Here is a 27,818-nt window from a genome sequence, read left to right as displayed (position 1 = left end):
AATCATCGATAAGGGGAAAAAAGGTGTGTTTAGCCACGAATGGCGGTGTTCTGGAGGCATTTATGACTTGTGTACGGTAAAGTATATAATGTCAAGTATCAAAATGGACTGTTAGAGTCTAAATCCACTTCAACAAAGAGCACACGTAATTGTGATCATCACATAGGCCCCTAATAAAGGCTTCTCTATAGTGACACATCGTGGTTGTGTTCATGGAGCACAGAAATTCTCTGACCGTGCTGAAAAATGCATTCCGAAGATGCATACAATGTTTCCCCACTACAGCTTCCCATTACTGTTCATGCGCGGTGGATGCAGCCCTCGTAAATGTTGAGGTCTTTCCTCGTGGTGTGTCCAAGGCAAGGTCAGGCGTGGCGGTGCTGTTTTCTTTTTCCGAAGGGCGCCGGAACGCACCACGAGGTTATGTGGACACAGCATCTGTTTCACTGTCGGCCGCCGCACTATGGATTATAAAAACGAGGTAGGCCACATTCGCTCGGCTTAGTGTTTTATTGAACCAAATCCACAGCCGGCCGCATCCTTTCTTGCTCAACACGTCAAGTCGGAGAGGAGGTTCTTTTTCATTTCAGCACTTGTTTTCCAGTGCTTTCCTTTAGTCTCTGAACTGATGCTATTTAACCACTATTGTGTGTTCCTCTTCCCTGCCTGGCTTGTCTTCTCCTCCCTGCTGATTGTCAGATGCAGTAGCCTGTAGTAAATCACAAGTAAGGGTCTTGGGATTTTCTTCTTTACTGCTGATGTTGCATGATGGTGCATGGATATAAATGGATGCTCCGCCTCATGCCGGTGAAAGCAAACATTTGATCGTATTAGCGAAGTTGTCACGAAAAGAACATATATTGGAAACCGCGCAGTAGTTGTTTTCCCGTATTTTTTTTCAATTTCACACTTACATTTTTTGTTGTTGTTAATTCAAAGTAGCCTATTGAATGTCTTGTAATCTCTCAAGTGGTCAAGGATAGATGCAGCCCATAGTCCACTTTGAATCCCTTTTGTTGAGCAAACATTAACATTAATGTGTTATAATAATTTGCAAATTTCCCCAGTGTGGGACAAATAAAGGTTATCTTATCTTACCTGAATAAGCACTTTGAATTTGATACCTGTGAGGAATTTTTAGATTGTAGTACTACTGAGATGTGCGGTGTCGTCAACCCACTGATGTCAGGTTCTGGGGATTTTGAAATTATTGTCCAAATTTTCAGTAGGTCCTTGTCTATATAAATCAGCATGTATTGTATTGCATAAAAATAACTTTTTTTTTTTTTTTTTTACCAATATATTTGACTTGGGCAGTGTGCTGTTTATTGATTGTGGTCGCAGTGAAGTGTGCTGTGTACAGTCAAACAACTGAGGTCGGCTTTCGTGCCATGTTTGTGCATTGTGCATGTGCACTTGCAGGAGACTGAGGCATGCCAAGGAAGGAAGCTCGCTGCCGCTGCCGCCGTTGACGACAACGCCGATGAATATTTAATCGAGCTCCAGCACAGAAACAGGTGAAGTGTGAACACGGGCTCTCGAGGGGACGCCGATTGGATTTCACAGTGAAGATGCTTAAGTCTTCCATGACTTTTAGTCCTTGATTAACACTGCGAAAACAATGATCGGCTCCTCATTTTGAGAAAGTTTACACTGGAAGTTTTCAGTGGAGCTTGTCTATGGTCCACAGGATCCTGAATCGCCTCAAAGCCAAAGGCCCCAGAGACATAGAATTGGAAAGACTTGAACAAGGCTTTTCTATTTACTTCAACGGAGCCAATGCCGAGTCCTGCAAGAGGCAGCGCAAGAGCACCAACCACAAGCCTGTCACCTCCACGCCCTTTTGGAGGACTCCGTGTACAGCAGGTTTGTAGTTTCTGGTCAAGGAAAAAACCCACAAACATTCACTCTATGGGTTTTGACATACTTACTGTGATGCCCTCGCACATGGGAAAGGAGAGCCTCAGTCTCCGATACACTTTTCAGCCATTAATAACGGCTGGCGAGCATGACAAACGCAAACAAACTCACGAGCTCGTTCATGCAAAAGCTGCTGCTCAGGCTCACGCCCTCGCACGCAGACGTCACATGCCACACCGTACCTGGCCCTGCCTCTTAAAAAAAGGCACATACATTCACGCAGACACTAGAACATGTACAATAATTCCGCTGTACGCGTTTGGTACACTTCAATAGTGTTTAACTTTGGAGTGACCTCAATAAATACTGTATACGACCGCATACATATTCCATCAAGTTAGCGTGCCGTGATCACGTGTCCAGTCTCCACTGAAGAAACGATAGTGACAGTTATAGCTGGGCAGCAGCTTTTCCATGCCTCCTCATATGTGCCGCGGACCATCTGCGTGCATAATTGCAGCGCTCCATCTGCAGCGAGCGAACGGCGCGGCACGCCGCACGCTCTTCATGTTCCCCTTTTTCGTGCTGTGACTCATCAGCAGATGTCTGTCGACGCGCCCACCAGCTAAGTGAAGATTTGGAGCCCGGCCACAAGCGCCGGAGCCACACCGCCCCCGGAAAGGTCCAGAGGAAAGAATGGACACAGGTACGCGCTTGACACTTCTTGGTACTTTTGATGATCCATGTGTTTTGAAATCCAATCCTGGTATTTCCATGTTCAAACAGGAGTCCGTCATAATCCGAACAGAGGATGGACCGAATTTGAAGATATGCCCGGAAAAGCGCTACTGTGATGATTTTGAGACTTACGAAAGTGTAGACATGGAGGTACAATGGACACACCAAGCTTCTGTGCTCTTTTTTTTTTTTTTTTTTTTTTTTTAATGGGAGGGTTTGTGTGTCAGCTGCAGCTGTCTGCTGTACGTTTAGCATCTCTCCATCTCTGCGCCCCTCTTTCCCACACCCTTCCCCAATCCAACCACCGCCACTCGCGCAGAGCTCCGGCCCACACTCGCCTAGCGCTCCCTGCTCCCCGAGGGACAGCTGTGCGCTTTCACGCTCCTTCAGCTCCAGGCCCCACAACCAAGCAGGACAAGCGAGCCAGGAGCATAGCGAAAAGGTGCTTCTCAATCTCGAGGAAGTGAAGGTCAGTGCGGGGGGGATACCCTGTTGCTGTGCTTAAGTAGATGATCAATGCCTGATGATTTTTTTCCCCTTTTATACCCTACATTTGGAATCAGATCTCCTTACACACTCTTCCTTTGTTGTTATTCCCACATATGACTAAAAACGATATATACTGGACAGAAGTTGACACATTTGTTCAAATGTTACATGTTTGTGATCTAAAAGCGTGAGACCAGGACAAATAATTTAAACTTTAGTGTCGGCACTTAAAATTAGACAAGTGGTACAATGTGTTTGCACAAGCGTGTGCGCACCAATCAATATTCAAGCTCACGTTCGATGACATCTAAAGTGCCTCTAATTAACGCCCTCAAAATTTCAGCAGTTCTAGTAGGCTTTTTCTGACATTTTGGAAACACATTTTTAATTAGTGGTTAAAAATATGCAACGAGTGATGTGAATTATTTTTTTCCTCAGTACGTATGTAAGTACTGTATGTAATATAAGAGGGACACCATTTCAAGGTATCAAAACTATGTATCGTATGTCATTGACAGTCACATTTCATTTTTACCTTTTTAAAGTGTATTTTTTTTTCTTCGGTTCTTCTACTTGAGTATAGATTGTGAGTATTTCGGCCACTTCTTGTCGATGCAAGAACGAATTATTTTGTAACGGTGACATGCCATATTCGGCACTATGCGAGGGCATGTCTATGAACAGCAACTTTTTGTGTTCAGGTTTTACGGCGCAGCCTGGAGAACAGCATGCGGCGGAGCAGCCGCGGCTCGGCGGGGGAGGAGTCCGACGAAGAGTGGGTGGAGGAGCAAATTGAGCGCGACGAGAGTACAGAGAGTCTCGACGAACTGGGACTTCCCTTGTCGTCCTCCAAGTCTTCCTCCAGCCCTCGGCCCAGCAGTTCACACCATTTTGACCCAGCAAACCTCATTGTCCTCGACTTTGGACCGGCACCTAAAGGTGGGTGTCACCGTCCACGTCGATATGTGAAATATGATTTGTTTTTGTTTTTTTCCAACTGCTTCATCACTGAGAGTAACATGGTGGAAAAAAGGAATTCAGTAATTCACGCCTTTGTCTCATCCTGGCTGGATTACTGTAATGCACTTTAGAGTCGGCTGTAAAGGTCCGTCCAACCAATCAGCGCACGGGAAACGGTGATGTCATGGCTTATCCTGCGAGCAGGAATTAGAATTGTTTTTAAAATTTGAAATCCAATTCTAATGTCTTTTGGAGATGGAAGTATATCCAAGCCTGAAATTCTTTTCTTCTCCACCTTTTTATTCCAGGTCGTAAGCTTGAGCGCTCCTTGTCTGCAAAGCGGAAGGAAAACAGTGACTCTGTCCTACCCGCCAAGCCACTGCTGGTCAAGAGCAAAACATTAGACATGCCGCCTTCAAAAGACGGCTGGGGTAGTCCAAGTAAGTCTTCTGCTTCGGCAGTTAACTTGCATCCTTTTAGACAAACGCGGGTCACTGACGCCGCAGTGGTCGACTCGCCAGACAGGCAGCGTGGGTTCAGTTCCCTCTCGACGATGCCGTGATTGACTGCCGACCGGTCCGGGATGTAGACTAGACTGCCTTTCGCTACGAATCAGCTTGGATAGGGGAAAGATGATTTGATCGGATACGGCACAAGGTTCCACTGTGAAACCCAGATATCCCATCAATCTGATTTTTGGACGCTCCAATTATACTGCAAGAAAGCAAATCTCAAAAATGTGACCTGTGCAGTTCATATGCATACTAGTAACAATGCATATGGCGTGAAAGTTGCCGTGAGATTTTTCTAATGAGATGTGCCTTGGCTCAACAAAGGAAGGGGAAACACTTCATAACATAAATGTGTGCGTGTTTTGAGGGCCGACAAGTCAGGCTGAGAGGCCCCTGTCAACAGCCAGGAGGGCTTTGACTATGGAGCAGGACCCAGACGACGTGGCCCGTGGGGTGTGCGAGGCCATCCAGACGGAGAACAAGAGTCCAGAGCTTTTCCATCGCAACATGGTCAGCATCATGCCCCCCCCCCCACACACACACACACACACCGACGCTTTTTCCGACTTTGTCCCCGCTGTCACTGTAGACTAGTCACTCTACGAATGTTGATGATTTTAATCCAGTGACAGATTTGGCTGGCAACTAAACCCTTACCCAAAAGCTTTTTGTGTGTGTGTGTGTGTGTGTGTGTGTGTGTGTGTGTGTGTGTGTGTGTGTGTGTGTGTGTGTGTGTGTGTGCGTGCGTGCAACTCTTCCATTCTGCTTCACTTGCTCCAGGGCGGAGGGCAGCAGATGATGAACGGCTTAATGCATCGTAACAGCAGCGACAAAGAGGACAGCAGTGTCACTCTGGCCATGCAGAGAATCACACTCATGGGCTCCAGGTTGGTGCAAAATAAGCACACGATGATGGCTTTTGTATTCTCAGTCCTATCCGTGGGCGAAACCCTTCCAAGGAAGCCCTCATTATTCGAACGGTTGACTTGCCGTGACAAGCTCGTAAGCGTACCTCGAAATGCAATAGTCATTGAAAAATGTTTTTAAGAGAAAAAATCTTGACGTGACGATCATGAATGAGGGTAAAGGTTGGAGTCTGAAGGAGAATTAACCTGTATTTGTTCAAGGAAAAAAAAAAAGACGTATTTTGTTTGAATAAAAAGTTGCAATCTCACAAATTGGATCATTACGGTTTTGAAGTCAAAGATAAATGAGGGGAAAAAGTTTTTTTTTTTTTTTTTTTAATGAAAAAAAAAGTCACACAAGGGAAAATGTGGAAAACACTAATTGGAGATTTAGCCCTGTTTTTTTTTCAAGAATGTTTTGGATTTAAATCAAAAAACGTTATTTTTTCCCCCCAATGCTTTTATGACGTGCAGGCCGACCAACAGCGCTTTTTGGGGGATCAAAATCTGATCCCCACGTGATTGAATGAACCCCTGTTTGAGAATCGCTATTCCAGTCTTTTTGTGTTTGTGGTTATCCATGACATTTTGCAGGCCGAAAGCATGGCAGTGTACTATTTATAGAAACGACATGAAAACGGAATCTTTTCTTTGTACCTCCTGAGCACGATGATGATGATGATGATGATGATGATGATGATGATTTGAGAGAGAAGGAAGCAGAAGGTGGTCATGTTTTGTTTCAGGGAACGGCACAAACTGCTGAAAGCCTTGGAGGAGCTGGAAGCTGCACCCACCTTCAACATTCCTCAGGGTGCCAAAAGCGACTGCAGCAAACCGCCGGTAAGTCGCCAAACCTCCCTTGTGAATAATGCTGAGTCAGGAGTCCTTTATAGCGCCTTTTTTTTTTCTTGCATATGTTGTCACGGCAGCCGAGGCGCTCGTCCGAGGTCCCCCCTGCTGTATACGTCACAATGGAGCTCCTGTCCAACTGGGGGCACGGGATGCAGGTGGGCCTGACCGAGTTGCAGTTTTTCGGACCCGGAAACAAGAAGCTGTATGTGTCGCCGCACGACCTCGACATCAGGAACGCTGACTATCCCGGGAATCTGCCGGTGCTCGTCAACGGCAGGGCCAAGGTCAGTCTCCTGCCTCACTGATGCGTTTGAGGTTCTCCATCCAAGAAAGTGGTTGGAAATTCACCAACCACAAAATTAGGTACCCTTTTGTTATCCTTTGAGTGAGGGAGTTAGATCACAAAAAAAAAAAAAACAAAAAAACACCCCACACACACACACACACACACACACACACACACACACACACACACACACACACACACACACACTTCGGGAGCGGTGGGAAGACTTTTTATATCGATCGTATATTCCACGGTTGTGCTGGTGTATATCTGCTTTCAACAAAGGACCTTTAAGTAAATCGAGCCCTCTTATTTGGTGACATATTTAAAGAAATGACGCCCCCAATGTGCACGTGTAGAGAACAAATCTCGTTCACTGATTTGTTTGGCTGTGCTGCGGTGGTCTTCCAGACGACCAAGGAGCGCCACATGTGGACGTGTCCCTTCCACCCTCCCATCCAACTCTACTTCATCATCCGGAACACGGAGCGCTCGGCAGACTTTGGGATATCGCGCATTAAAATCTGGAACTACAACAGAAGCCTCAGCGTGAGTACCCGTTTGCTTTCCCTATCGTTGCGCTGCTGCTCTTTTGATTGCCGCGAAGGGGATGCCCTCATCCGTATCGTTACGTCAGGGGCGCCTTTCCTTTTAAGCAGTGGCTGGCCGGACTGCCACTCAGTCTGTCCCAAATGTGGAGCACAGAGAGATTAGCCGTGAAGATTAGTGCAAGAGGAAGCGTAGGCTTGCGTCCTTTCATCCTCGCTGTTGTTCATTCAGGGGTACATACTGCCCAAAAGGTGTTGCTTTTGTGGTTTCTTTGCAAGATGAGAGACCTCCTTGAAGTGAACGAGTGACCGTGTCGGGTAAGGAGATAAAGGGTGGGAATGTCGTCGCTTGACTGGGGTTTCCGTGCCGCCTCTGCCAAGAGGATCAGTCGGATTTAAGATGGGCCTCAGCCATGTCGTTATCCAGAACGGCTACTTAGTGCTCGCTGGTGCGACTCAATTCGGTGCATCCGAGATGTATTCATTCATTCATTCTGTCAAGCCCAAAGCGTGTCTGTTTTTCTCAGAGGTGCGTTTTGAGTCATGATCTGAAAGTGGCGAGCATTCGGTCTTGTTTTGATTTACGTTTTTGCAGTGTATAAAAAGCCCTCTAAAAATAGAACTTGTTTCTGTTGCTCAAAATATGGGGTGGGGAGGGCGGGGTTCTTTTTCTGAACAGGAACTTGACATCGGTGCACGCCATGTAAAGCTGTACCTCAACAGCACGTTGGTGTTTGAAGGCGAGCTGGAGCGGGGCTGCGGGAATCAGGTCTTCGACTACAGCAACACCATCGAGCTCCAGGACTTCCAAGCTTCAGATTCCTTGTTTTCCAGCACATCATCTTCGGGAAACAATCTCCGGGGGGCAAGCCCCCTGCGACACGATGACAGCGGCGCGCACCAGCACCTCACTTCTGCCCTGCCGTCATCAGATGCGTCAAGCCAAGCTATGATGAACACTCAGGAGAGCTCGCACGCCCCTCTTCCACCCATCGCCGCTCGGCGCTCCTCCGCGCAAAGAAACTCTTTTGAGGAGGCCGCCCCCATGGCGCAGACGGTCACCGTGCAGCCGCCCTCCTCGCGGATGACCCCCCAGTGGCTGCAGCCCCTGAAGAGAGCCGCCCCGGAGGGCTGCGAGGCCAGCAGGGAGCGGCCGCGCTGGCTGGTGCCCCAGCAGCCGCCCGCTGCCGAGCCCAAATCGCCATCCTCGGCCTCATCGTCATCGTTGCTCCCGGAGCTGCCGTGTAACCCCGGTCGGGTGTGCAGGGGAGGGGAGAGAGCGCCCAACGGGGCGCAGTGGAAGGCCGAATCTCTGGACCTCAGCTGCGACCTGCTCGACGAGCTCGGAGAGCCAAAGCATGAGCGGCCCTTCAGTGGACGAAGGAGCTCCTTAAGGAATAGGCAGACGGAGGAGCAACACATGAAATCAAATCCAGGTGGGGACGCTCATTAGGACCAACCAGGTCCGCTTTTGGACAGAGGTGGAGGTCTCGAAATAATACTGCTTGATTCTCCAATCCAGTCCTGGCACAGGTCTCATTGTGATGTTTTCTGTAGAGGCGACCGTGTCAGCCAGAGCCAGCAGGAGGCAGCGGACCCCGAGGCCTTTGGGGCACAGCCACCGGGACGACACCCTCATGGAATCGTGGGACTCCCTGACCAAGTTCAACCAGTGCCAACGAGGCCGCATCTCCAACATGGGCTTCGAAGGCGACATATTTGACGACTTCCAGCAGCAGCAACAGCACGGCCGCGGCTCCCCCGCGGTCCCCGTCAACCTCTCGGCCGCTGCCGCCGGCCCGCCTTCCTCAGCCTCGGCCGCCCGGGGGCTGCCGTACGAGGGCCCGGACGGGGATTCTTTCCTGGAGCAGGAGGAAGAGTTTGAGATCCCGGTGCTCCCCAAGGGCCAAAGGTTGCTCATCAACATTCGGTCCACCTGGGGGGACCGCCACTACGTGGGCCTCAACGGCCTGGAAGTGTTCAGCTCCAGCGGAGAGCCCGTCCGACCTGCTCACATCAGCGCCGACCCCCCCGACATCAACATCCTGCCCGCGTACGGCAAGGACCCCCGCGTGGTCACCAACCTGACGGACGGTGTTCATCGCACGCAGGATGACATGCATCTCTGGCTCGCCCCCTTCACGCCGGGTCGGAGCCACACCATCTTTCTGGACTTCGGACACGCCTACCACGTCGCGATGATCCGCGTGTGGAATTACAACAAGTCGCGCATCCACTCCTTCCGAGGAGTCAAGGAGGTGGAGATGATGCTCGATGGGAGGTGCATCTTCAGGGGCGAGATTGCCAAAGCTTCCGGGACTCTTTCGGGAGGTATCGAATCATACTATATTTTGTTTTTCTTGTGGGGTGTGTGTGTGTCTGTGTGTGTTCCCAGCCAACAACTCGTTTCAGAGCATTTTTCAGTGGGCAACATTCATTTGCTATAAATTGTGTCAGGTGCTTGGTCATGTGACAAATTTGGGCTTTTGATGTTTTTCTTGATTAACTGATTTGACCTTATCGGAACTCAGGGCTGGATCAATTCGGGGACACTATTCTGTTCACGACCGACGATGACATCCTGGAGGCCATGTCCCGTTTTGACGAAACCTTCCTCGGTGAGAGCCAAGGATCGGAGAATCCGGTGCATGAGGAGGAGCTGCATAGGCCGCGCACTGCAGACGGCGAGGGAGAGGAAAGACCTTTCACGCAGGCTGGCTTCCGAGAGGAGGACCTCACCGTAAGTTCACGGCTTTAAACGGCTCGACAATGATGATGTGAGAAACTCTTTTCCACGACAGAAAAATAAATGAATAAATCTTACTTTTCCCACAATTGTACATTTTGCACACATGAAAATCACTCTCCATTGTTTTTGGCGCTACAAGAAACGATGATGTCAGCCGTAAAACATCCATGCACGCAACTTCTCTCAACAGTTGAAACTTCACCTCAACGCCAGCGCGAGCCAGTTGGAGAACATGGAGCAGATTCCTGGGACGTACACTGGAAAGTGTGAGCGCATCTTTTGAACATTTCTGCTCCTTCCTCCCAAATTCAGCGTTTATCCTCACTGAATGCTGACCACGCCTCTCTTTCAAACCCCGACCAGGCCTCCGTCTGGAGCTGGCATCGACATGGGGCGATTCGCACCACATGGGCCTGACGGGACTGGAGGTGGTCGGGAAAGATGGGGAGGGCTTACCTTTGGACCTCAGTGTCATGGCCGCCTCAGCGGGGGGCCTCAATGATCTGCCCCGATACGAACATGACTCGCGCACCCTCGATAAGTATGTCTGTTGATTCTGTGGGAATGCTCAAGACCCCGCTTGGTCTTGGTGAACGTTGTCTGAGGACCACATCATAATTTAACACATTCAACATAACTGCCCCGTGCACCCCTAAATGGCATCACCCTAAATATTCCTGACCTTTTTAAATTCATTGCCGGCCATGATTAGACCCTTCTTGACCCTACCATGTGGAAAAAAAAAAAACGGCGCGTCATTTCTTTGCAGGCTCATCGATGGCCACAACATCACCACAGATGACCGACACATGTGGCTAATCCCTTTTTCCTACGGAGAGCCTCACACAGTGAGCATCGCCTTCCCCCAGGCGCAGACGGTCGCCGGGCTCCGCATCTGGAACTACAATAAGTCGGCCGAGGACTCGTACAGAGGGGTGGGACCCCGTCGGAGTTTGCGTCGGTGCACCTCGTGTGATGGGCTCATGATGAATTCAATGTCACCCCGAAAATGTTTACCCCCTAGGTGAAGGTGATCCACGTGATCATGGACGACGTGGCCATCTCCCCAGTGGAGGGCTTCCTTATCAGGAAAGGCCCAGGCAATTGTCACTTTGACTTTGCCCAAGAGATCCTCTTCGTGGACTACCTCCAGACGCCCACCGACAGCAAGAGTGCTGAAGAGCACCCCAACAAGTACAAACACGTCTGCGCGTCTCCGCGTTCTGGTGGGAGAAATGCGTTTATGCCATGCGCTTGTGTCCACTTCAGGCGAGGCGCAAAGAAAGCCGAACAAGCCAGCATGGATTACGAAGCTCCCATCATGCCTTGTGGATGTATCCTTTGTGCAGATGGATGCAAAGCTTGTGAGAGAATTGGCTTCTTTGTGTGCTGTATTCCTTAATAATATTTTTGTTTTTACCCGCCAGTCATCTTTCAACTGCAGCTGTTAACCACCTGGGGAGACTCCTACTACATCGGCCTCAACGGCCTCGAGTTCTACAACCAGAATCATGAAAAGATCAGCCTCAGTGACAATAGTATCCTTTTGCCCCGTGGAGCGCAAATAATGTAAAATGCACCGCCAACCCCCTTGCTAAATGGTGCAACATCTCTCTGGCGTTTGTTTGTTCATTCTCAGTCAGGAGGCATCAGCCTGCCCGACGTAGTCAATTCGCATCCGTCTGCTTGCCCAACACGTGTTGAAAAAGAAAAGCCTATTAATTACGTGTTCCTCAACGTCTGCCAGACATCGCTGCTTTCCCAGACAGTGTCAACGTACTTGACAACGTGAGCGGCGACGTGAGGACTCCGGATAAATTAATAGACGGCATCAACAGCACGCAGGATGGAAGACACATGTGGCTGGCTCCAGTGCTCCCGGGACTGGTGAGTGTGCAGCTAGAAGGAAAGAGAACAATTGAAAGATTGGACTGTTTTTTTTTTTTGTTTTTGTTTTTGTTTTTGCTAATAAAGCTATTTTTTCTTTTGCATGCAGGTGAACCGCGTGTATGTCATCTTTGATCAGCCGGTGACCGTATCCATGATTAAACTGTGGAACTACTCCAAGACCCCGCAGAGAGGAGTTAAGGAATTTGGGGTGAGCCTCCTCCATATTTCGTATGTTGGTACAGCATACATTTTTTTCTCCACATTTTGAGCTTATTTTTATAAATACAGAAGAGACAACTCCGAGCTTAATGTTACAGCAACAAAAGTTCTGTGTACGCATGTGTGTGTGTGGGTAGCTGCTCGTGGATGACCTCCTGGTCTACAACGGCATCCTGGACAGCGTGAGCCACATGAGCCGCGGCATTCTGCCCACGTGCGAAGTGGTGGTGCCATACCACACCATCCTTTTCACCGACAACGCGTACATTGCACACCGCGAAAGGAACACCGTCATCAGGTAAGACGCCATCTGAGGGCGCAGGTATTAATCGCTGCACTGTTGAGTTGCCCTTTGTGCGATTGTCACATTTTGTACCAAGAGTGTTGCTGCATATAGAGGCCCCCCACTTGGAAAAGAGCTGCACTAAAATTAGCTGTTTTTTGCAGAGGATAAAGAATATATGCCTTTAAATGAGCAAACTTTCGGAAGCTGTGCGTTTGAATTGAATATAATGTGTAATTTTCCACATCAGCCCTCATGGCAGCCGGCGCCACAAACAGTGAGTAATGCTGTAGAGCGCCCCGCTGTGGTCACTCCTCACATTGAAGATTGCCCCAGTGTCCCCCTCGCCTGGTTGTCTCCCACTCTTACCTCGCATTGAATGTGTGATTCCCCCACCACCTCTGCCCTCGAGTTTGCTGTCAGCCTCATTATTTTGTCGAACCTTTTTTCCGTCTTAATCAACAGCAGATTGACTCTGTATCTCCCCACCCGTGTGCATTTTTCACGCCACAGTAACTACGTGGAGGACCAAGATGTGAAGATGACCAATGAGAATCAGATCGTCCATCACAACAAGAAGAAGCAGGCCGCAGACCCAGGTGAGCAATGTCAACGTGAAAGTCATTTTCATATTCTCTGCAGTGGCTAGAAAAAGTCTCCAGACCCCAATTGAAATGTAGCTGAGCAGCGTTACTTTATTTGGGGGGCTTTAAACGGTGGCAGATGTGTGCTGAATCCCAGTTAACATGATTAGGTTATTTTGAACACAGCCACGTCCCCGTATTTCATAAGAGGTTGCAAAGCACGGCTTTTCTTTCCTCTCTTCAAATTGCCTCCTTGGCACCAAGATGCCACTGGAGGGCGCCAGAGCAATACAATAAGTTGAGTAAACCATTCTTCCCGACCTCTGGTATCACAGTCATAACGGCCCTCCAAGAGAAACGGTAATGGCCCGTGACAAAAATGGGTTTGACAGCCCTGGTTAAATGCATCTGGGCACAGTGCCCCAGGAGCAGTTTATGTTTTAACAACAAAAAGGTTAACTCGGCTCGCTAATAACGTGTCCGCCCTCTTCCTCATTTCAGCTCTTCGGCCTAAAACTTGCATGACTGACGTTGGCAAGCACGGACAGAGGAGGTACTGATTTATGGCTCACTATTACGCCTCTGGTGGGTGCAAGCTCCTCTCTCTCTCTCTCCCTTTTTTATTTTATTAACACTCCACGTGATGTGCATAAGCCACACCGAAGAGGACACGTTTTGCACTGATCACAACGGTTTTGCGCTACACACACACACACACACACACACACACGTTTAGTGTATTCCACTTTCTGGTTGGATTACTCCCATCCCTTCTCTACAAACAGAGTCAGCGGCTCTCTCGTTGCCAGGCTAAATAAACCCGTCAGGCTGCTTTCTGCCAGCCTTATTATTAATGTGCCTGTACTCTGCCTGTGCCGTGTAGATACATCAAGTCGAATCAAAAGCCAGTCCACTCTCACTCACTTTCTACATCCACTGATTATTCACCATTGAATCCACTGATAAGCCTGGTTCTTTGCTCATCCAATGTAATGCTATGCACACAATTGTTGGTAGCTAATGGTCATTTATCAATGTGGGCTCTTTTGATCGGGTATGAGCATTTGCGTAACACCAAGCTGACTCGTGCGTCAATCTTCAAAACAAACCCTCTTCTCCCATATAGTGGTTTAAGCAATGAACTTTCTAATGTCCAATTGCAATGCCTGAAATTAAGGAAAGGAATGACCAGTTACTCTTATTTTCTTCTCAAATTAAAAGGAACGGGTATCAAATTGAAGAGAGGTCACTATTTGAGGAAATACCATAAAAGCAGCTTTGTAGTGTATCTTGCCAAATGCTAGCTTGAGCTTGACATCATGTCGAAAAGGAGTTGGGAAATCAAGTGACCTTTACCCAAGTTGCAATCCAACTGGATCACTTGACGCGACTCAAGTCATTTGGTCAGCTCTGTTTATATTTGCACGCTTGGATTTTGAGTCGGCGCCATTAACGGAAGACTTCCAATATGCAGAAACCGCTGACCTTTACCTCAAATTCCGGGATCAACGATCTCACTAAGGGACGCAATCACTTTGTCTCGTACGCTACATTTCGATTCATTGCGACGGTCGCGTGGGAAAGTCTCACGAGCTGCATTTGAGTAAATAAGCCACAAGTTGAATGACTCCTCGTATATAAAATATGTCTTTCATTTGAGTGTGTGTGGCGTCAGAACTCAGCATGGGGTGACGATTATTGTATGTGTGGAATTTAGTGTTTTGGAAAAAAAAACCTATTTATTTTTCTAATCTTGACGCTGTATATTACATGTAGACCTGTTTCAAAGACAAATAAATTGTATATATGTGTACTGTATGTCATTTTGTTTCCTACCCAGGTGTTGAATCTACTTTCCGTTACCCTGTCAAGGGCATTCACGTTCTGTTAGCGTAAAGCCAAATGTCAAATAATCCGTTACGCTACTATCAATGTAAAGTGTGAGCCCATCAATGAAGTTTTCCATGATGTGTTAGCAGTAAGCTCGCGGGAGTACTCTAAAGTACTCGGAAGGCACTCTGGAATACTGCCCGGCACGAAGGACAAGAGACAAGTGAGATAAATATAGAATATATTTATTAAGCCTCTGCTTTACATTTTTAATGGTGATTGTAAGGAATGCGCATTTCGAGTCGGTAAAGTTTTTGATGGAGCAACACGCTCCCCAAGCACAAGCACAAGGCTGTTAATCACATTCTCGTCTGTGTTGACGGTGGTCGTTAGATTTTTCCGGGGAACGTCCCCTCCGCTCTCTGCTCGTCCCACTTCTGGATCTAAGAGACACGATGTCAAATCAAAACGTTTTGCACGGAGCAGTTTCATGTAAACAGTGGATTGATGTTCTTTACCCAGGACATGGGGCAGAGCGACTTGTAGACCCTCCGGTACCACTCGCATGGGGCGTTGTCCGCACCTTTTGCATCCAGAGCTTTCTGGCAGCGATGGTAATCTATTAATAGCCATTCGACAAGAACATACAACACCTATTAGCTTGTCTAGTCACAGACTGATGACGACAATACAATTGTTATTCGAGTCCGGTGATCTTGGGACAGGTTGGAGGGGAAAGAACTTAATTAGCACGTGATGAAAGAGACCAACAGAGCGCATCTCGTGATGTAGTTTCAATGCAGAGGGTTGGCAAAAAGATCAAATGTTTCATGTGAGCTGGAAGCCTTACCGAGATAGTTGGACCAGCAGTTCCTGGTCTGGTTCTGGTTGGGGAACCTGGCGTCAAATGGAGCGGTGCGATAGTTCTCCAGTTTGGCCTTTATGTCCTCAGCCATCGTCACCCGCGTGTCCTTAATCAGCAGCGGCAGCAGCACCTTCATTAAACGCTCACATTTCCAACATCTGACATGGCATTCACATGCCAAAGGTGGCAAAAGTTTACACTGGGAAGTGCACGTGCTTGTGAACTTAAGCATATTTCATAAAAGTCGGGGCTGCATATTTTTATTGTTGATAAAATCATGGAATATTTATGTCTGCAGGAAATCTGTGTTTTGCTTTTTAACCGCTTGAGTAAATGAAGCTTTAGACACTATTCAAATTTATTGTGATGCAGCTGTAAATACATTGTGGCCAGGAGTAGAGTTTTTTTTTTTTTTAAGTTAAAGTATTTGCACTCAGTTACTTCCCACCACTGCAGACTGTAAGCCCCTGCAAAATAAAGTGTCGATCTTGGAAAATTGCCTGCCAAATTGGGCAAATAAGGCCAATTAATCTTTTGCAAAAATTGGAACGGCAATATTGTAAGAACAACTGCGACATGAGTGGTCAAAAAAAATGTATGGGAACCATAGAATTATTCATCGGGGGAAAAAATAGGTTTGAGAAAAGGTGAATCATTTTCTAAAAAATATCTCTTCTATGCCCTCGAGGAAAACACAGCAGAATATGGATATAATGTAAGAGTATATTCTGTTTTATAGGCTACTTTTAAAAGTAAATAAAAATTACCTTATGCTCGTATCGCTTGGATGTCTGCTGTCGTTTGTAGGCTCAGAAGTGCAAAGTGTAACGTTCCAGTGATAAACGCCTCCCGGCTGACGACGAACGTCTCCTAATGCGGAAGTAGTCTGACAAGTAAATGATTACATTGCATCTGCCCGGTATTAAAAGTGATGTTTAGGCTCCGGTTTGTGCACTGCCCACTCAAGAGTACTCGAGAGGTGTTTCCACGTCAAACACGGTTTACAGTACACTTAAATGCAGTACTAGAATGCAAATAGCTCCCAGTGATTTATTGCCATACTGTACAACTGTACGTTATCATTGGACTATGATCTGTAGCTAAGAAGTACGTGACTGAATCCAACGGACACAGCGCATGCGCGTGATAACCACAGTTCGCCAACGGTAACCTTTGCGGTCCCCTGGTTCACTTTTGTTGTCAGTGGTACCTTGGTTTCAGTTTGATGCTGCAACAAATTAATGGAATTCATTTCAATGAGGAAGGATGAATTTGGCACGGTCCGGCATTGTTAAATTGTATCATAGCATCCTCCCAAAGTCATACTAAATGTATAAAAACAATCAAGTGCGAGTGTTGGTGCATTAGGTGGATCACAGTTCCAGATGTTTAAAAATCATTTTAATATTGAACAACTTGAAACTTAAGAAAAAAAACCAAGCTTGCCTTCAGAGCAACACATTTTGAATATATTAACATAGGGCAAAAATAAAAATCTTACAAATATAAATCCCCAAAATACTATAAATCTGATTGATAAGGCGCTACAACCAATATGCAAGAATTCACTGCCTCAGCGAATCTTGAAAATAAAACCACACAGTGCATCCTTGTAACAAGTGGCGGGGTAGTTCAAGTTGAAATGTAAAAGCTTAAGGCTGTTCTAGTGGTAAAATGTACAGCAGTTACCCCCACTAACCTTTACAGCACAGGTGTGAAACAATTGCATAGATTTGCACAATAGAGCTTAAGTGGAAAAGAAAACAATTGCATCGTTGTGAGAAAGTGCAAGTTAAAATACAGCAAAAGGTTCAGATGGATTTCTCAGCAGGCGGTGTGATTGTCAGGGAAAACAGCAGCTGTTTTGACAAAACACCATCTAGAATCGTTAGCGTCATAGCTTACGTAATTGCCTCAATCATCTTTTAACTTGCCGCAAAATTAAAAAATAAGATTGACTTTGTTTTAATTCTTCATTGACCTTGTTTTAATTCTTTATTTTCTCGTTTTCTGAAAACCTTGAAAAAAATGGCTGAGGCAATCACGCTATCCGGCTAACCATGTATTGTTGTCTATGCAAACGCGCGGCCTAAAAACAAACACTTGACACAGAAGGAATGAACAGAAAAACTGTCAACTGGTCCAAAGGTTAGTTCAATTATCGCTGAAGCGCAGTCGGTTAAAGGCCTGTTTGATATTGTCGTCCGTTTCCGTGGCCTCGCTGTCGTCGATGGGGAGCACCTTGCTCTGAGGCACGTCATGCTTCAGCTTCCACTTCGTGAGGACGACTGTGCCTTCCGTGTCCTTGGCGTCGGGACCCGTCAGCAGGATGAAGGCGGCGTGACGTCCTCTCTCCATCAACGTCGCTGCCATAAAAATTCACAACAGCCAACTTTACTGATTTATTCGCTGGCTCCCACGTCACTCACCAGGCCAGGTCGTGCCTTTCAAAGTCCCATGCACTCAATGTCTAGCCAACAGTCTCGATTTTGGGTCTTAAACTGGACATTGATGTTAGATTGGATTCAACGACTGGCTTGCGCTGGTCAACATCCATTTTGAGGTTTCAGGGTAGGAGTTTCGATTTAATCTGGCCATAAGATTGATCTAATAGGGGGGAAAAGGCAGTACCGTGTGGGTCGGGGGTGCAAACGAATGTGGTACCTTTAAATGTAACGATGTGGTCCGCGATGTTTTCAGACTCAAGCAGCACGTTGGAGTAGAGCGGATACAGCATATAAGAACGACGTTCGACCTGAAACGAAGATCTTCGTTTCACATCTTGCATAGCAGCGAGCAGTGCGAAGACGTTTCGATCACAAAAGCCTTACGGTGGAGTTGGACTGCGAGGGCAGCAGCCCCCAGAACACAAAGATGGAAATGGAGTTGGTGGTGTGTATGGAGGTGGGTCGAGGCAAGTTGGCGCTGGACACAAGGTCCACTTTCCACAGCACCTCACCGGACTTCCCGTCCAGGATCACCACCTGTGGGGAAAAAGACAAGCATTGTGAGTTCACGTTCCTGACCAACATGCAACAGGGTCAAAATCCGCAATATCGAGACCTTTTTTTTTTTTTTAATTCTGTAACTTAGTGTTAATAATTTAATGCGAAACACCAAAGCCGGGCTAATGTAAATTAGCATAACTGTTACTAAACCTCAGGGCTGCCACGTATGTTGTGGTACCACATCCATTTTTTTTTTTTGTACTGACGAGTTCCAACTTGCCCTCTTGGTGGAGTTGTCCATATCCTCCTCAAGCGCAATATCAAGTATACCATCTTTGTTGAAGTGACCAAAGCCAGGTTCCCTAAATGAATGTCAGATAGGAAAAAAAAGAAATACAATAAATCAACTAACTTTACCGTTAATCCATTTTCACAAGACCTCTAGAACTATCTCATGTGCAAGTCAAAGTAATTACAGTACTGTATTCTAAAAATACAACTCCAGTGTACTTAACAAGTTCACTGTATTGGAATGAATGGTTTGGAACATTGAAGTGATTCTCCTGCAAACCACTAGAGAGAGCACACGTACTGAGAATGCATCTTGTACTGAATATGAATCCAAAATGGTTACCTAAAGACTGAGGTGGTATTGAAATTCCACAGAGGCTGTAATGTCTTTCCATCTATTAAGAGCACCTCGTTGCCCGTAACCAGCATCAAGTTGGACGACTGTGCCTTGTCTGTTCTCGCCACACGCCTCAGTGAGTCACACCTACATGCGTCCGGATAAACATCGTTTTCAAGTGAGAACGCGGACGTGCCCTGCGAGTCAAGTCCCGGCACACGGTGTCTTACTCGTAGACGGGGACCAATCCGGATGCGGCCGCGGTTTTTCTCTCCATTTGTTTCGGCTTCTTGAAGCCCGCCTCCAGCCCTTCTTTGGCTTTGGCTGCAATCCTCCACAGGGCCAGTCCGTACAACCCGGTGTCTGGAAAATTTGCCACAGACAACATCCGGGTCACTAACGTCAGAAAGGTGTCATACAAAACTACAACCGCGATAAAATAAAAACCGCTTGCACATAACAGTCAACATGTAAAACTATCAGTGAAGAGAAAATAATAGGGAAAAAAATTAAAACTTTTTGAGACAAATGACTATTTTCCTAATAGTCAAGGCTTTGTCCGAAACTTTGCATTCTGTTAATAATCAGCAGGGGTTCGCGACATTCACTCACCCTTTTGCAGCAGCAGGTACTGAGCGCCTTCCCCGGTCTTTTGGAGAAGATGACCGGATGTTTCTGTGGTGTTCAGAGCCACTGTGGACCCAATCTGCACGCCTGTCTTCCCCGAGAGGAACACCAGCTGAGTCTACAATTGAAAGAAGATTTAGCTTAGGAAATAAAAAAAGGAGGGTTGAAAATTTTAGGACGGGTATTCAGCAACACAAGTTAACCTTGGGTCGCCACCCTCACATTCTACAGTGTATAGTATTCAAAGTCGATATTAGAAGACCTTGTTTTCGGGATGCAACTCTTGCATTGGACCTGTTTGGATGCAATGTTGTGTGCGTTGAGTATCTGATTATTTACCTGCATGCTGTCAGATGCCACCAAGGCTACGTCGCTGACCTTGTCCCCGTCCAGATCGGGGACGCTGAGCACGGGCAGGCTGCTGTGCAGACCAGGAGGATGCGGCTGCTGCCACCTGACCTCGCCTGGTAATACACACGCGCACACATTATCAAACTGTGACTGTTGTGGTGCCCATTGTTCTCAACATTTCTAACGGTCGCTCAACCTCCTTTTTGAATGTACCTAATTAGATTTCTTGGGCTTTTTACTTTTAATCCTGGCAAACAAAAAAAAAAGTGATCACCCATTACCGTTCGATTTGTCCAGCGCTGACAGTCGGTCGGAATGAAACAGCAGACAGTCCCACTTCTCTCCCGTGTTTGTGTCCAGGCCACACTGGGCCCAATGGAAGTCCGGATCCAGTGGACGCTCCCACAGGGTTTCCCCGTCGGTCCCATCCACTGCCAGCATAAACACGCACGGCGACGGCAGACCTGCGGTAATGCACAAAGACCAATTGTTCTCTCATTTACGTCCCCAAAGTTTTGATTTCAATCATTAAGGCTTTTGGAGGGCATCGTGGTGAGGTAGTGAAACGTATATCTGCCTCAGGATTTTGGCCTTATCTTACCTGCATTTGCACATGTATTGTTCAGGCTGGTTTCAGAGGCCTTGACCACAAGCAGGACATCCATTACTTTGTCGTTGCTTGCATCTTGAAAGGCTAAGAAGTCATAGGTTTCTGGAGCAAAAGAAGAATAACATTAAATCCCAAATTGTGATGACACTATCAAGAATTGGGGGGAAAAAAAACACACACCTGCGCCAGGGAATGTCCTGTTCCAGGAAGCGAGATACTGTGGTCTGACAGGACACGGGATAATGAAGGAGAAGGCAAAGACCACGGTGAGGCAGAGGAACAAGGAAAGGAAGAAGACGGCAGTGCGCCAGTGGGTCAGTTTGGAAAGCCCCAGCACTTCCTTGCAGCCTCTTTTCAATTCGGTGGCTGGAGGCGCCGTCCCCGGCTCCACTCCGTCCTCTCCGCTCTTCAGGGGATCACCCTCGGTGGGACAGTCCGTCGTGTCCATGGTCCTTTTTAGTGCATCGCTGTGCGCAAATCTGCTTGACACAGGCAAAATTCAATGATCATCTGTGGCACAACATCAAAACACCCATGAAAACTAACCCTGGCTGTACAGTAGTCGATGTGAGATTTCCAGTTACTTCTGCTACATCTACCTTTGTGAATGTTGGCCTATTGATGCAAACCAAAGGTCACTCCAGATACTTCCCAGCACAGGTCAAACTAGGACTAGCATAACTTGTATTTGCAGGCGTAGAAGAGATCGATTACGTTAGATACATTTGGAGTACCTAAGTTAGTAGCTACGCTTCTCTGGTGACAAATCATTGAATGCACGGCCACGACGCTCGTATTTTGGAGTTTGCGGCTTTGAAGAGTTCACGTTTGTGCAGTTTGCTAACTTGTTGAGCGAAAAGGCCAACCCTCACCCCCCTGACCTCCCCTCCCCTCAACGCCACACGACAGCTGCAATACGAGCAACCACTAAAGATGCCGTCATTGGAACGTGAGTTCAAAGTTAAAATCAATAAGTTTTTACTCACCTTCAAGCGTCGTCTCACGAATCTTTGGCTAAAAAGCTAGAAGACAGGTACGGCTGTCCCCCGTACGCAAGTAAGGTGGGGGGGGGGGGGATCAAAATTTGCTAAGTATTTAACCCTGATTTTGTCTGTCAGGTAGACATTCCTTTTGCAATTCTTAACACATTTTCAGATTTATTATAATTCATTATTCCCAATCATAGTCACACAAAGTGACATTTTCTAGGGCAACCCATTACACAATTCACAATATCTGGTTTAGCAATGTTGCCTGAAAAGTATGACTCAGGGTAATACACATTATGCAGCAAGCTCCGCTCTGATTGGATATATGTAGACTACTGCTCAGCAAACTCCGCTTTGATTGGATAATATTGCGGTTCTCGAACGCTTATGCCATGCTCCATCTCGTTGCGCTTGCAACCCCTAAACGGAACTTTGACAGCATTCGACGCAATTTCCCCTTAAAAAAAAGAACGCTTAGAGAACGTCTGGAATCGGCGATGCTCGACCGAATGACAGTTTTTCACTCCTACAATTAATCAGAAGCTTCCATTTTTCTGCCGCTTCCTTTGGTATCAGCGCCGTCGACGAAAGAGCCAGCAACAATGTCCGCCCAAGCTCAAATGCGAGCTTTGCTCGACCAGCTGATGGGAACGGCGAGGGATGGTGAGTGGCTGTTTGCATGCTAGGCCAGCTAGCATTAGCTCGCTAGCCAAGATGGAGCCAGTGGTGAGGCAGGCCTGCGTGAATGCAAACGAGGCAAACTTCATTATTACATGCGCACATGACGTGGTTATATGTTTGTATCCATTGGTCTTTTTTTCTTCTTCAGTAAAACTGAGCGATCAATAACGACTCTCCAGTTACCGTGTTTTTTTTTTTTGTGTGTGTTTTAGCTTTAGCAATTGGCTAACGGTTGAGCGCGACCAGAATCTCAGAGCGAACACTTGAAGGGCTGCCAATGGATAAAAATGGGAATTTGTAAACGGTTTCAAGGTGACGATATTACGACCTTATCTCGTGATTTTATAACTATACAACGATATCTATCCTCCTTTAATTTTTTTCTTTGAAATTGATCTCAATTTATGTGATCTTTTCTCCATGCTTTTATAAAATACATGTATTTTGAGACCACACAATCAAACGATCAAAATATGATTAACCAACATCCAGTGACCAAATGAATACCCTTCAAAATATCTGGTGTTGCAACAGCTTTTGAAGAAATGCAGTATAGTGAAAAGAATTAAAATAAAGATCGATTGATAGAGACATTTTGAGCGTGATTTTGATCTTTGGCAGTATGAATAAAAATGTCATTTTTGGTCCCGTATTTTATTTTTTCGCCGGTTATTTTTACCAAGATTTATCTTTGTGATATGTCATAAAAATCTGATCTTTACTTTTTAAAAAGCTAATATCGGTGCATTGAATTGGCCAGTCGATTAATCGGTTGGGCCCGATGATACTATTGAAGTATCATTTAAATTTGCCTCCTACCATTCATCCAATAAAATTATTATAACCTCGAGAAAAATAAATTACAGGATTCCCTCAATAGCCGCAAGGGCAATCTATCAATATAAGCGATAAGAGGATTATAGATCATTATATATTTGATAATAATATCTATTTACAAGGCACAGCTCTAGACACGTGTCAGAAAACATATATGTAATGAGCACATCCATGAACAAGCTGCTGACAAACAGCAAAGTTCAAACAGACAGCTAACAACACCTTTCATTCACTGACGTCACTCACCAGGCTTGGCCCTGCCTTTATAAAGACACACACACACAAAACGGTCACAAATACGACTGTAGAATGTGAGGATGCCAACCACAAGTGGTGAAAATAATACTGGCACCTCACATGCACATTGTTGTTTTTAGTAACGTTGTGGGGGGGAGGTTCCATTATCGATGAATTCTTTTGAGTCAGGTTGACGGTTTTTCACTTGTATACGCCAGTCTAAAATTGAATTGCGTTTTCCACCATTTGGATACAAACATGACCACAGAAATGACTTGCTGAGTCTTATAGTAGGCCGAAAACGAGGTTCATCCTAACCGTTTGTAGCCCTGTGGATCATCCTTATCAGTGTGAGTGAATGTGAGCGTGCGTGTGCTGAAATTATCAACAAATTCTTCCCGTGCATATGTTGCATACAAACTGAACAATTGTGGCCCCTTTATTTTATTCATTAAGGTTCAGTGTATCTTTGCCAGCCTACATCAATCTGCAAAGGAGTTGCAGAAAAGCCTCATGTTCATCGAGCCGTGAGTCACACATAATTTTTAAAGCTGTTATGATCAATATCCAAACAGTATGTTTGCCTTTCAGGAGTCATTGTAGTCTGGTTTTTTTTTTCCTTTCTTTTATTTTTAATTCATTAATTTTTTAAAAAGATATGAAATTTGGAGTAGTGCTAAGCTGCTAAAGACGTCTGGTCGCGCTGAATGAACATTAAAAAAAAAAAACCTTCTCAGCAAACCAGTAGACGTCTTTTTTGGTTTATTTATTTTTTGAAACGAGACGAAACAAACACTTTACACACATCATTTTCGCTCTGACTCTTGTATGACTCCCAACTTCTTACCGCAGGTTTGGCAAGAAAACTGTTCCCCATTTTTACTTTCCCACAGCCGGTTTAAAATTCTGCAGCCGAGGGCTTGAAGATGCAGAAGGGTACAGTATGTGGTGCAAATCGCAGTGTGTATAAACCTACTTTCTGTCACTGTTTGATGTCTGTAACTGGCTTGGCCCGGGAACACACGCCCGGATTGATTTGCATTTGTAACCTCTGCGTTGACGTACCAAATGATGCGCATGACCGTGTGGACGCCGAGCCTGAAAATGAGCTAAAGTGAGACTCGAGGCCCCGCTGCCATTGTGATAATGTCATTGAGGCCCGATGAAGTCACGCAATGAGGCTTCCCGCGTACGCCCACAGAGGCCAAGTTTGCTCCGGAATAGCCCCTAAGACATGCTAATGACCCACAAGATTTTCTTGTTGTCGTTTTGGGCTGAGGCTGATTTGAATGCGGCTATACTGTGTCGCGTGTGCGACACGCGTTGTCAAAAGTGGCAGTCAGATAAGTCCAAAGCTGAAGCCTGGCCCTCACCGACGAGTACGTGAGGTCGTTCTCACTGGCCGCCTTGTGGACTCTTTCAGGGGACGAGACGCGCCAGAGGGTCAAGTACTCGGACGAGCGAGTCTGCAAAAGTCACCTTCTCGACTGCTGCCCGCATGACATCCTGTCGGGAACCGTGAGTGTCAAGCTGTCGTCGGGCGCAACCGTTTGGACCCTCATTGCAATTTTCTCCCCCGCCCATCAGTATTGTGATTAATATGCACTTTTTTTCACTTGGTTTGCGAAACTGTTCATCGATTTCTATTGAAGTGTTGTTGTTTGGGGTTTTTTGTTGTTTTTTTTTTTTGCTGGACAGCGCATGGACCTGGGAGAGTGTACCAAGATCCACGACCTGGCCCTCCGAGCAGACTATGAAATTGCCTCCAAGGAGCGAGAGCTGTTTTTTGAGCTGGACGTAAGTGACCTCGCCACAAGGCGAAAAAGAACTCGTCAAGACCCGTTTCTCTTTGCCTCTGCGCCGTGGGTTGGGTATTGTGCTTTTTTTTGTGTGTGTGTTGTTTTGTGACTGGCTCATGGCTCTCCTTCCAAAGGCCGTCGATCACTTGGAGTCGTTCATCGCCGACTGCGACCGCAGGACGGAACTGGCCAAGAAGCGCCTGGCCGAGACTCAAGAAGAGATCAGCGCCGAAGTGGCGGCCAAGGTTTGTCTTGTGTGGCGTCAGATGTTTGTTTTGGTTTTTATTTCGTCTTTCTGAGGTGACAAATAAGGGGCTGTTAAATGGGCGCCACAGGCGGAGAAGGTCCACGAGCTGAACGAGGAAATCGGGAAGCTCCTGGCCAAGGCCGAGCAACTCGGAGCCGAGGGCAACGTGGAGGAATCCCAGAAGGTGCTGCAGGAAGTGGAGAAAGTCCGCAGTAGGAAGAAGGATGCAGAGGTGAGGCCGCCGTGGTGGGAAAACACATTATCATTCTTATTTTTTTTTAACTCTTCTTTCCAATGTTGATATCATTGTATTTTTAAAAAATTGTGACAGTACATAAATTAACTGGTGATTTAATAATAACCCATAAAACTTTTGAACAATTTAATGAGCTGATTTAAAAATAGATTTTGATGTAACAATTTTGACGAATTGTCCTTTTACAAAATCACAAGAATTTCACGGACTGTTTCTGATTTAGGTTTTCGTTGCTTCGACTTGACTCTTGACTCCTTCTTGTCACCTTTGCGTGTTCCGCCAGGAGGAATACAGAAACTCCATGCCGGCCTCCAGTTTCCAGCAGCAGAAGCTGCGCGTTTGCGAGGTGTGCTCGGCTTATCTGGGTCTCCACGACAACGACCGCCGTTTGGCCGACCACTTTGGCGGCAAGCTCCACCTGGGCTTCATCCAGATCCGAGAGAAGCTGGACCAACTTAAGGTGTGTGTCGCGATGACGCTCGCCACGTTACCGCAAAGCCGTCTTGTTCATCCAGAAGCTTTAAAAATTTTTATTTATTTTTTTTTAATTGTTGTCAGAAAACCGTCGTGGACAAGCAGGAGAAACGCAACCAGGATCGTCTCAAGAGACGGGAAGAAAGAGAGAAGGAAGAAAAGATGAAAAAACGGTGAGAGAGTTTGTGACTGGATTGTCATAATAGTTTGGGATTTTTCTTTGCAGTTGGTTTTTATTTCATTTTGACTTTTAAAAAAAATCTAGCTCGTTTTAATTAGCTTTTAGAGCAGGTTTGTTCCTTTGTATTTTTTGACAATGCTTCATTTTATTTTAGTATTCTTGTTTTTTTTTTGCTATGTAACTGACAATATAATTTAATAAACGTAAGATGTTATTTTCTTTTTCTTAAAAGCACTATTGTCAATGGAAATTTGTATTTTTTTCCATTTTAGTTTTGGTTATTTTCTTCTTTTTTTTTGTCAGCTATAATAATCTTGCACAGGTTGCAACATTGATTATTTTGTTCAGGAGCACAGAAGCTGACATTTACATCCTTATAATTTTTTTTCTCCTAATAACATCTTGTATTGTTTCCACAGGACGAGATCCCGCAGCAGAGAGCATAAAAGGTAAGCGACTACAAAGAAGCCCACTTGTACTTGGACTTGTTGCCCTCAGACGTTGGTCTTCCTTTTAGGTCTCGTTCTCGTGACCGAAGGAGGCGCCGCTCGCGCTCCTCGTCCCGAGACAAGCGCCGCTCGCGCTCTCGCTCCAGGGACAGGAAGAGGCGACAGAGGTCCCGCTCCCGAAGCCGAGGCCACCGTCACAGCCACGAGCAGAGCTCCAGACACAAGTACGCACGTTTTCTTGGATTCGCCACCATGACATGACCGATGGGCATTTTTGGGGGGAGGCCGACGGCTACTTAAATGGTGTGTGGGTGTGTGACTTTGGTGCCAGGTCATCCAGAGACCGCGATCGCTCGTCCAGAGACGCGTCACAGGGACGCGAGCGGCGGGACGGCGTCAACGGCAGGTCGGATTCTCGGAGGGCAGATGACAGAGAAGACCCGTGAAGGCCAACGTCCATCTCGCACCACACCCACCATCTCGTTTGTCCCTTTAGCAGTGTTCCACATAGTCCTCCATCGCCTCCCTTTTTCTTTGACTCACACGAAACCCCAATCCACAATCGGACATCAAGCCGCCGATGCTCACCTTAGCTCTGTGATTTGCCGGCCTTCCTTTTATCGGATGAACAGTGACGCAAACACAGAAGTCATACATTTGTGAATACTATTTTATTACGTTTCTTTTACTATACAGAATCGGAATTTGGAATGCGCGTTTTTGTTTCTTAGGAGCTCTCCTTAAGGTCCTTTACATGTCAGCCATGTTTGTTGGTTTGCTTTTTTCCCAACGTAGTATGTTTTATTTTGGAGGAGGTGGCCAGTAAGTAGTGAGAGTAAATTAAAATGCGATGTCTAGTGGGGCAAAAAAAAAAAAAAAAAAAGATTGAATTTGTTGGAAATGTTTGCGAGTTATCTGTCATGTTTTGTTA

At 46.4% G+C, this 27,818-nt stretch overlaps 4 protein-coding genes across 8 annotated transcripts; 2 read left to right on the top strand and 2 right to left on the bottom strand.

The window, feature by feature from the left end:
* Positions 1 to 103: 103 nt before the first annotated feature.
* Positions 104 to 24,225, top strand: katnip (katanin interacting protein). The gene is made up of 28 exons (XM_019879072.1): positions 104 to 110; positions 700 to 725; positions 1,423 to 1,517; positions 1,691 to 1,866; positions 2,460 to 2,566; positions 2,647 to 2,748; positions 2,918 to 3,067; positions 3,789 to 4,026; positions 4,356 to 4,487; positions 4,927 to 5,069; positions 5,340 to 5,446; positions 6,211 to 6,307; positions 6,397 to 6,603; positions 7,017 to 7,154; positions 7,833 to 8,589; positions 8,711 to 9,484; positions 9,685 to 9,893; positions 10,093 to 10,168; positions 10,266 to 10,443; positions 10,672 to 10,837; positions 10,927 to 11,236; positions 11,330 to 11,440; positions 11,650 to 11,789; positions 11,899 to 12,000; positions 12,149 to 12,309; positions 12,808 to 12,893; positions 13,380 to 13,608; positions 23,516 to 24,225. The coding sequence occupies exons 1-27, from the start codon at positions 104 to 106 to the stop codon at positions 13,436 to 13,438; spliced, it is 4,854 nt and encodes a 1,617-aa protein (XP_019734631.1). The 3' UTR covers positions 13,439 to 13,608; positions 23,516 to 24,225.
* cox6b1 (cytochrome c oxidase subunit 6B1) lies at positions 14,965 to 15,916 on the bottom strand. The gene is made up of 3 exons (XM_019882344.1): positions 15,559 to 15,916; positions 15,227 to 15,327; positions 14,965 to 15,151 (listed from the first exon to the last, which is right to left on the bottom strand). Exons 1-3 carry the CDS (start codon positions 15,803 to 15,805, stop codon positions 15,098 to 15,100), a joined length of 402 nt encoding a protein of 133 aa, XP_019737903.1. The 5' UTR covers positions 15,806 to 15,916; the 3' UTR covers positions 14,965 to 15,097.
* fam234a (family with sequence similarity 234 member A) lies at positions 17,238 to 22,028 on the bottom strand. Of its 3 annotated transcripts, none has more exons than XM_019880977.1 (12): positions 21,724 to 22,028; positions 20,918 to 21,216; positions 20,729 to 20,839; positions 20,409 to 20,591; positions 20,116 to 20,240; positions 19,762 to 19,894; positions 19,380 to 19,512; positions 19,156 to 19,296; positions 18,802 to 18,883; positions 18,405 to 18,557; positions 18,238 to 18,328; positions 17,238 to 17,939 (listed from the first exon to the last, which is right to left on the bottom strand). In XM_019880977.1, exons 2-12 carry the CDS (start codon positions 21,183 to 21,185, stop codon positions 17,728 to 17,730), a joined length of 1,632 nt encoding a protein of 543 aa, XP_019736536.1. In that variant the 5' UTR covers positions 21,186 to 21,216; positions 21,724 to 22,028; the 3' UTR covers positions 17,238 to 17,727. The 3 variants fall into 3 exon arrangements, with proteins under 3 accessions (XP_019736536.1, XP_019736706.1, XP_019736622.1); XM_019881147.1 differs by lacking the exon at positions 21,724 to 22,028 and adding an exon at positions 21,472 to 21,620; XM_019881063.1 differs by lacking the exon at positions 21,724 to 22,028 and adding an exon at positions 21,337 to 21,444.
* Positions 22,157 to 27,765, top strand: luc7l (LUC7-like (S. cerevisiae)). Of its 3 annotated transcripts, none has more exons than XM_019881394.1 (10): positions 22,157 to 22,389; positions 24,905 to 24,999; positions 25,180 to 25,278; positions 25,415 to 25,525; positions 25,616 to 25,759; positions 26,067 to 26,243; positions 26,342 to 26,430; positions 26,858 to 26,887; positions 26,956 to 27,111; positions 27,219 to 27,765. In XM_019881394.1, the coding sequence occupies exons 1-10, from the start codon at positions 22,329 to 22,331 to the stop codon at positions 27,331 to 27,333; spliced, it is 1,077 nt and encodes a 358-aa protein (XP_019736953.1). In that variant the 5' UTR covers positions 22,157 to 22,328; the 3' UTR covers positions 27,334 to 27,765. The 3 variants fall into 3 exon arrangements, with proteins under 3 accessions (XP_019736953.1, XP_019737022.1, XP_019737101.1); XM_019881542.1 differs by lacking the exon at positions 22,157 to 22,389 and adding an exon at positions 23,941 to 24,008; XM_019881463.1 differs by lacking the exon at positions 24,905 to 24,999.
* The last annotated feature ends 53 nt before the right edge of the window (positions 27,766 to 27,818 follow it).

The sequence above is a fragment of the Hippocampus comes genome, unplaced genomic scaffold (genome assembly GCF_001891065.2).
Source record: "Hippocampus comes isolate QL1 unplaced genomic scaffold, H_comes_QL1_v1.1 scaffold330, whole genome shotgun sequence".
NCBI lineage: Eukaryota > Metazoa > Chordata > Actinopteri > Syngnathiformes > Syngnathidae > Hippocampus > Hippocampus comes.
This window is presented reverse-complemented; position numbering and strand designations above follow the sequence as displayed.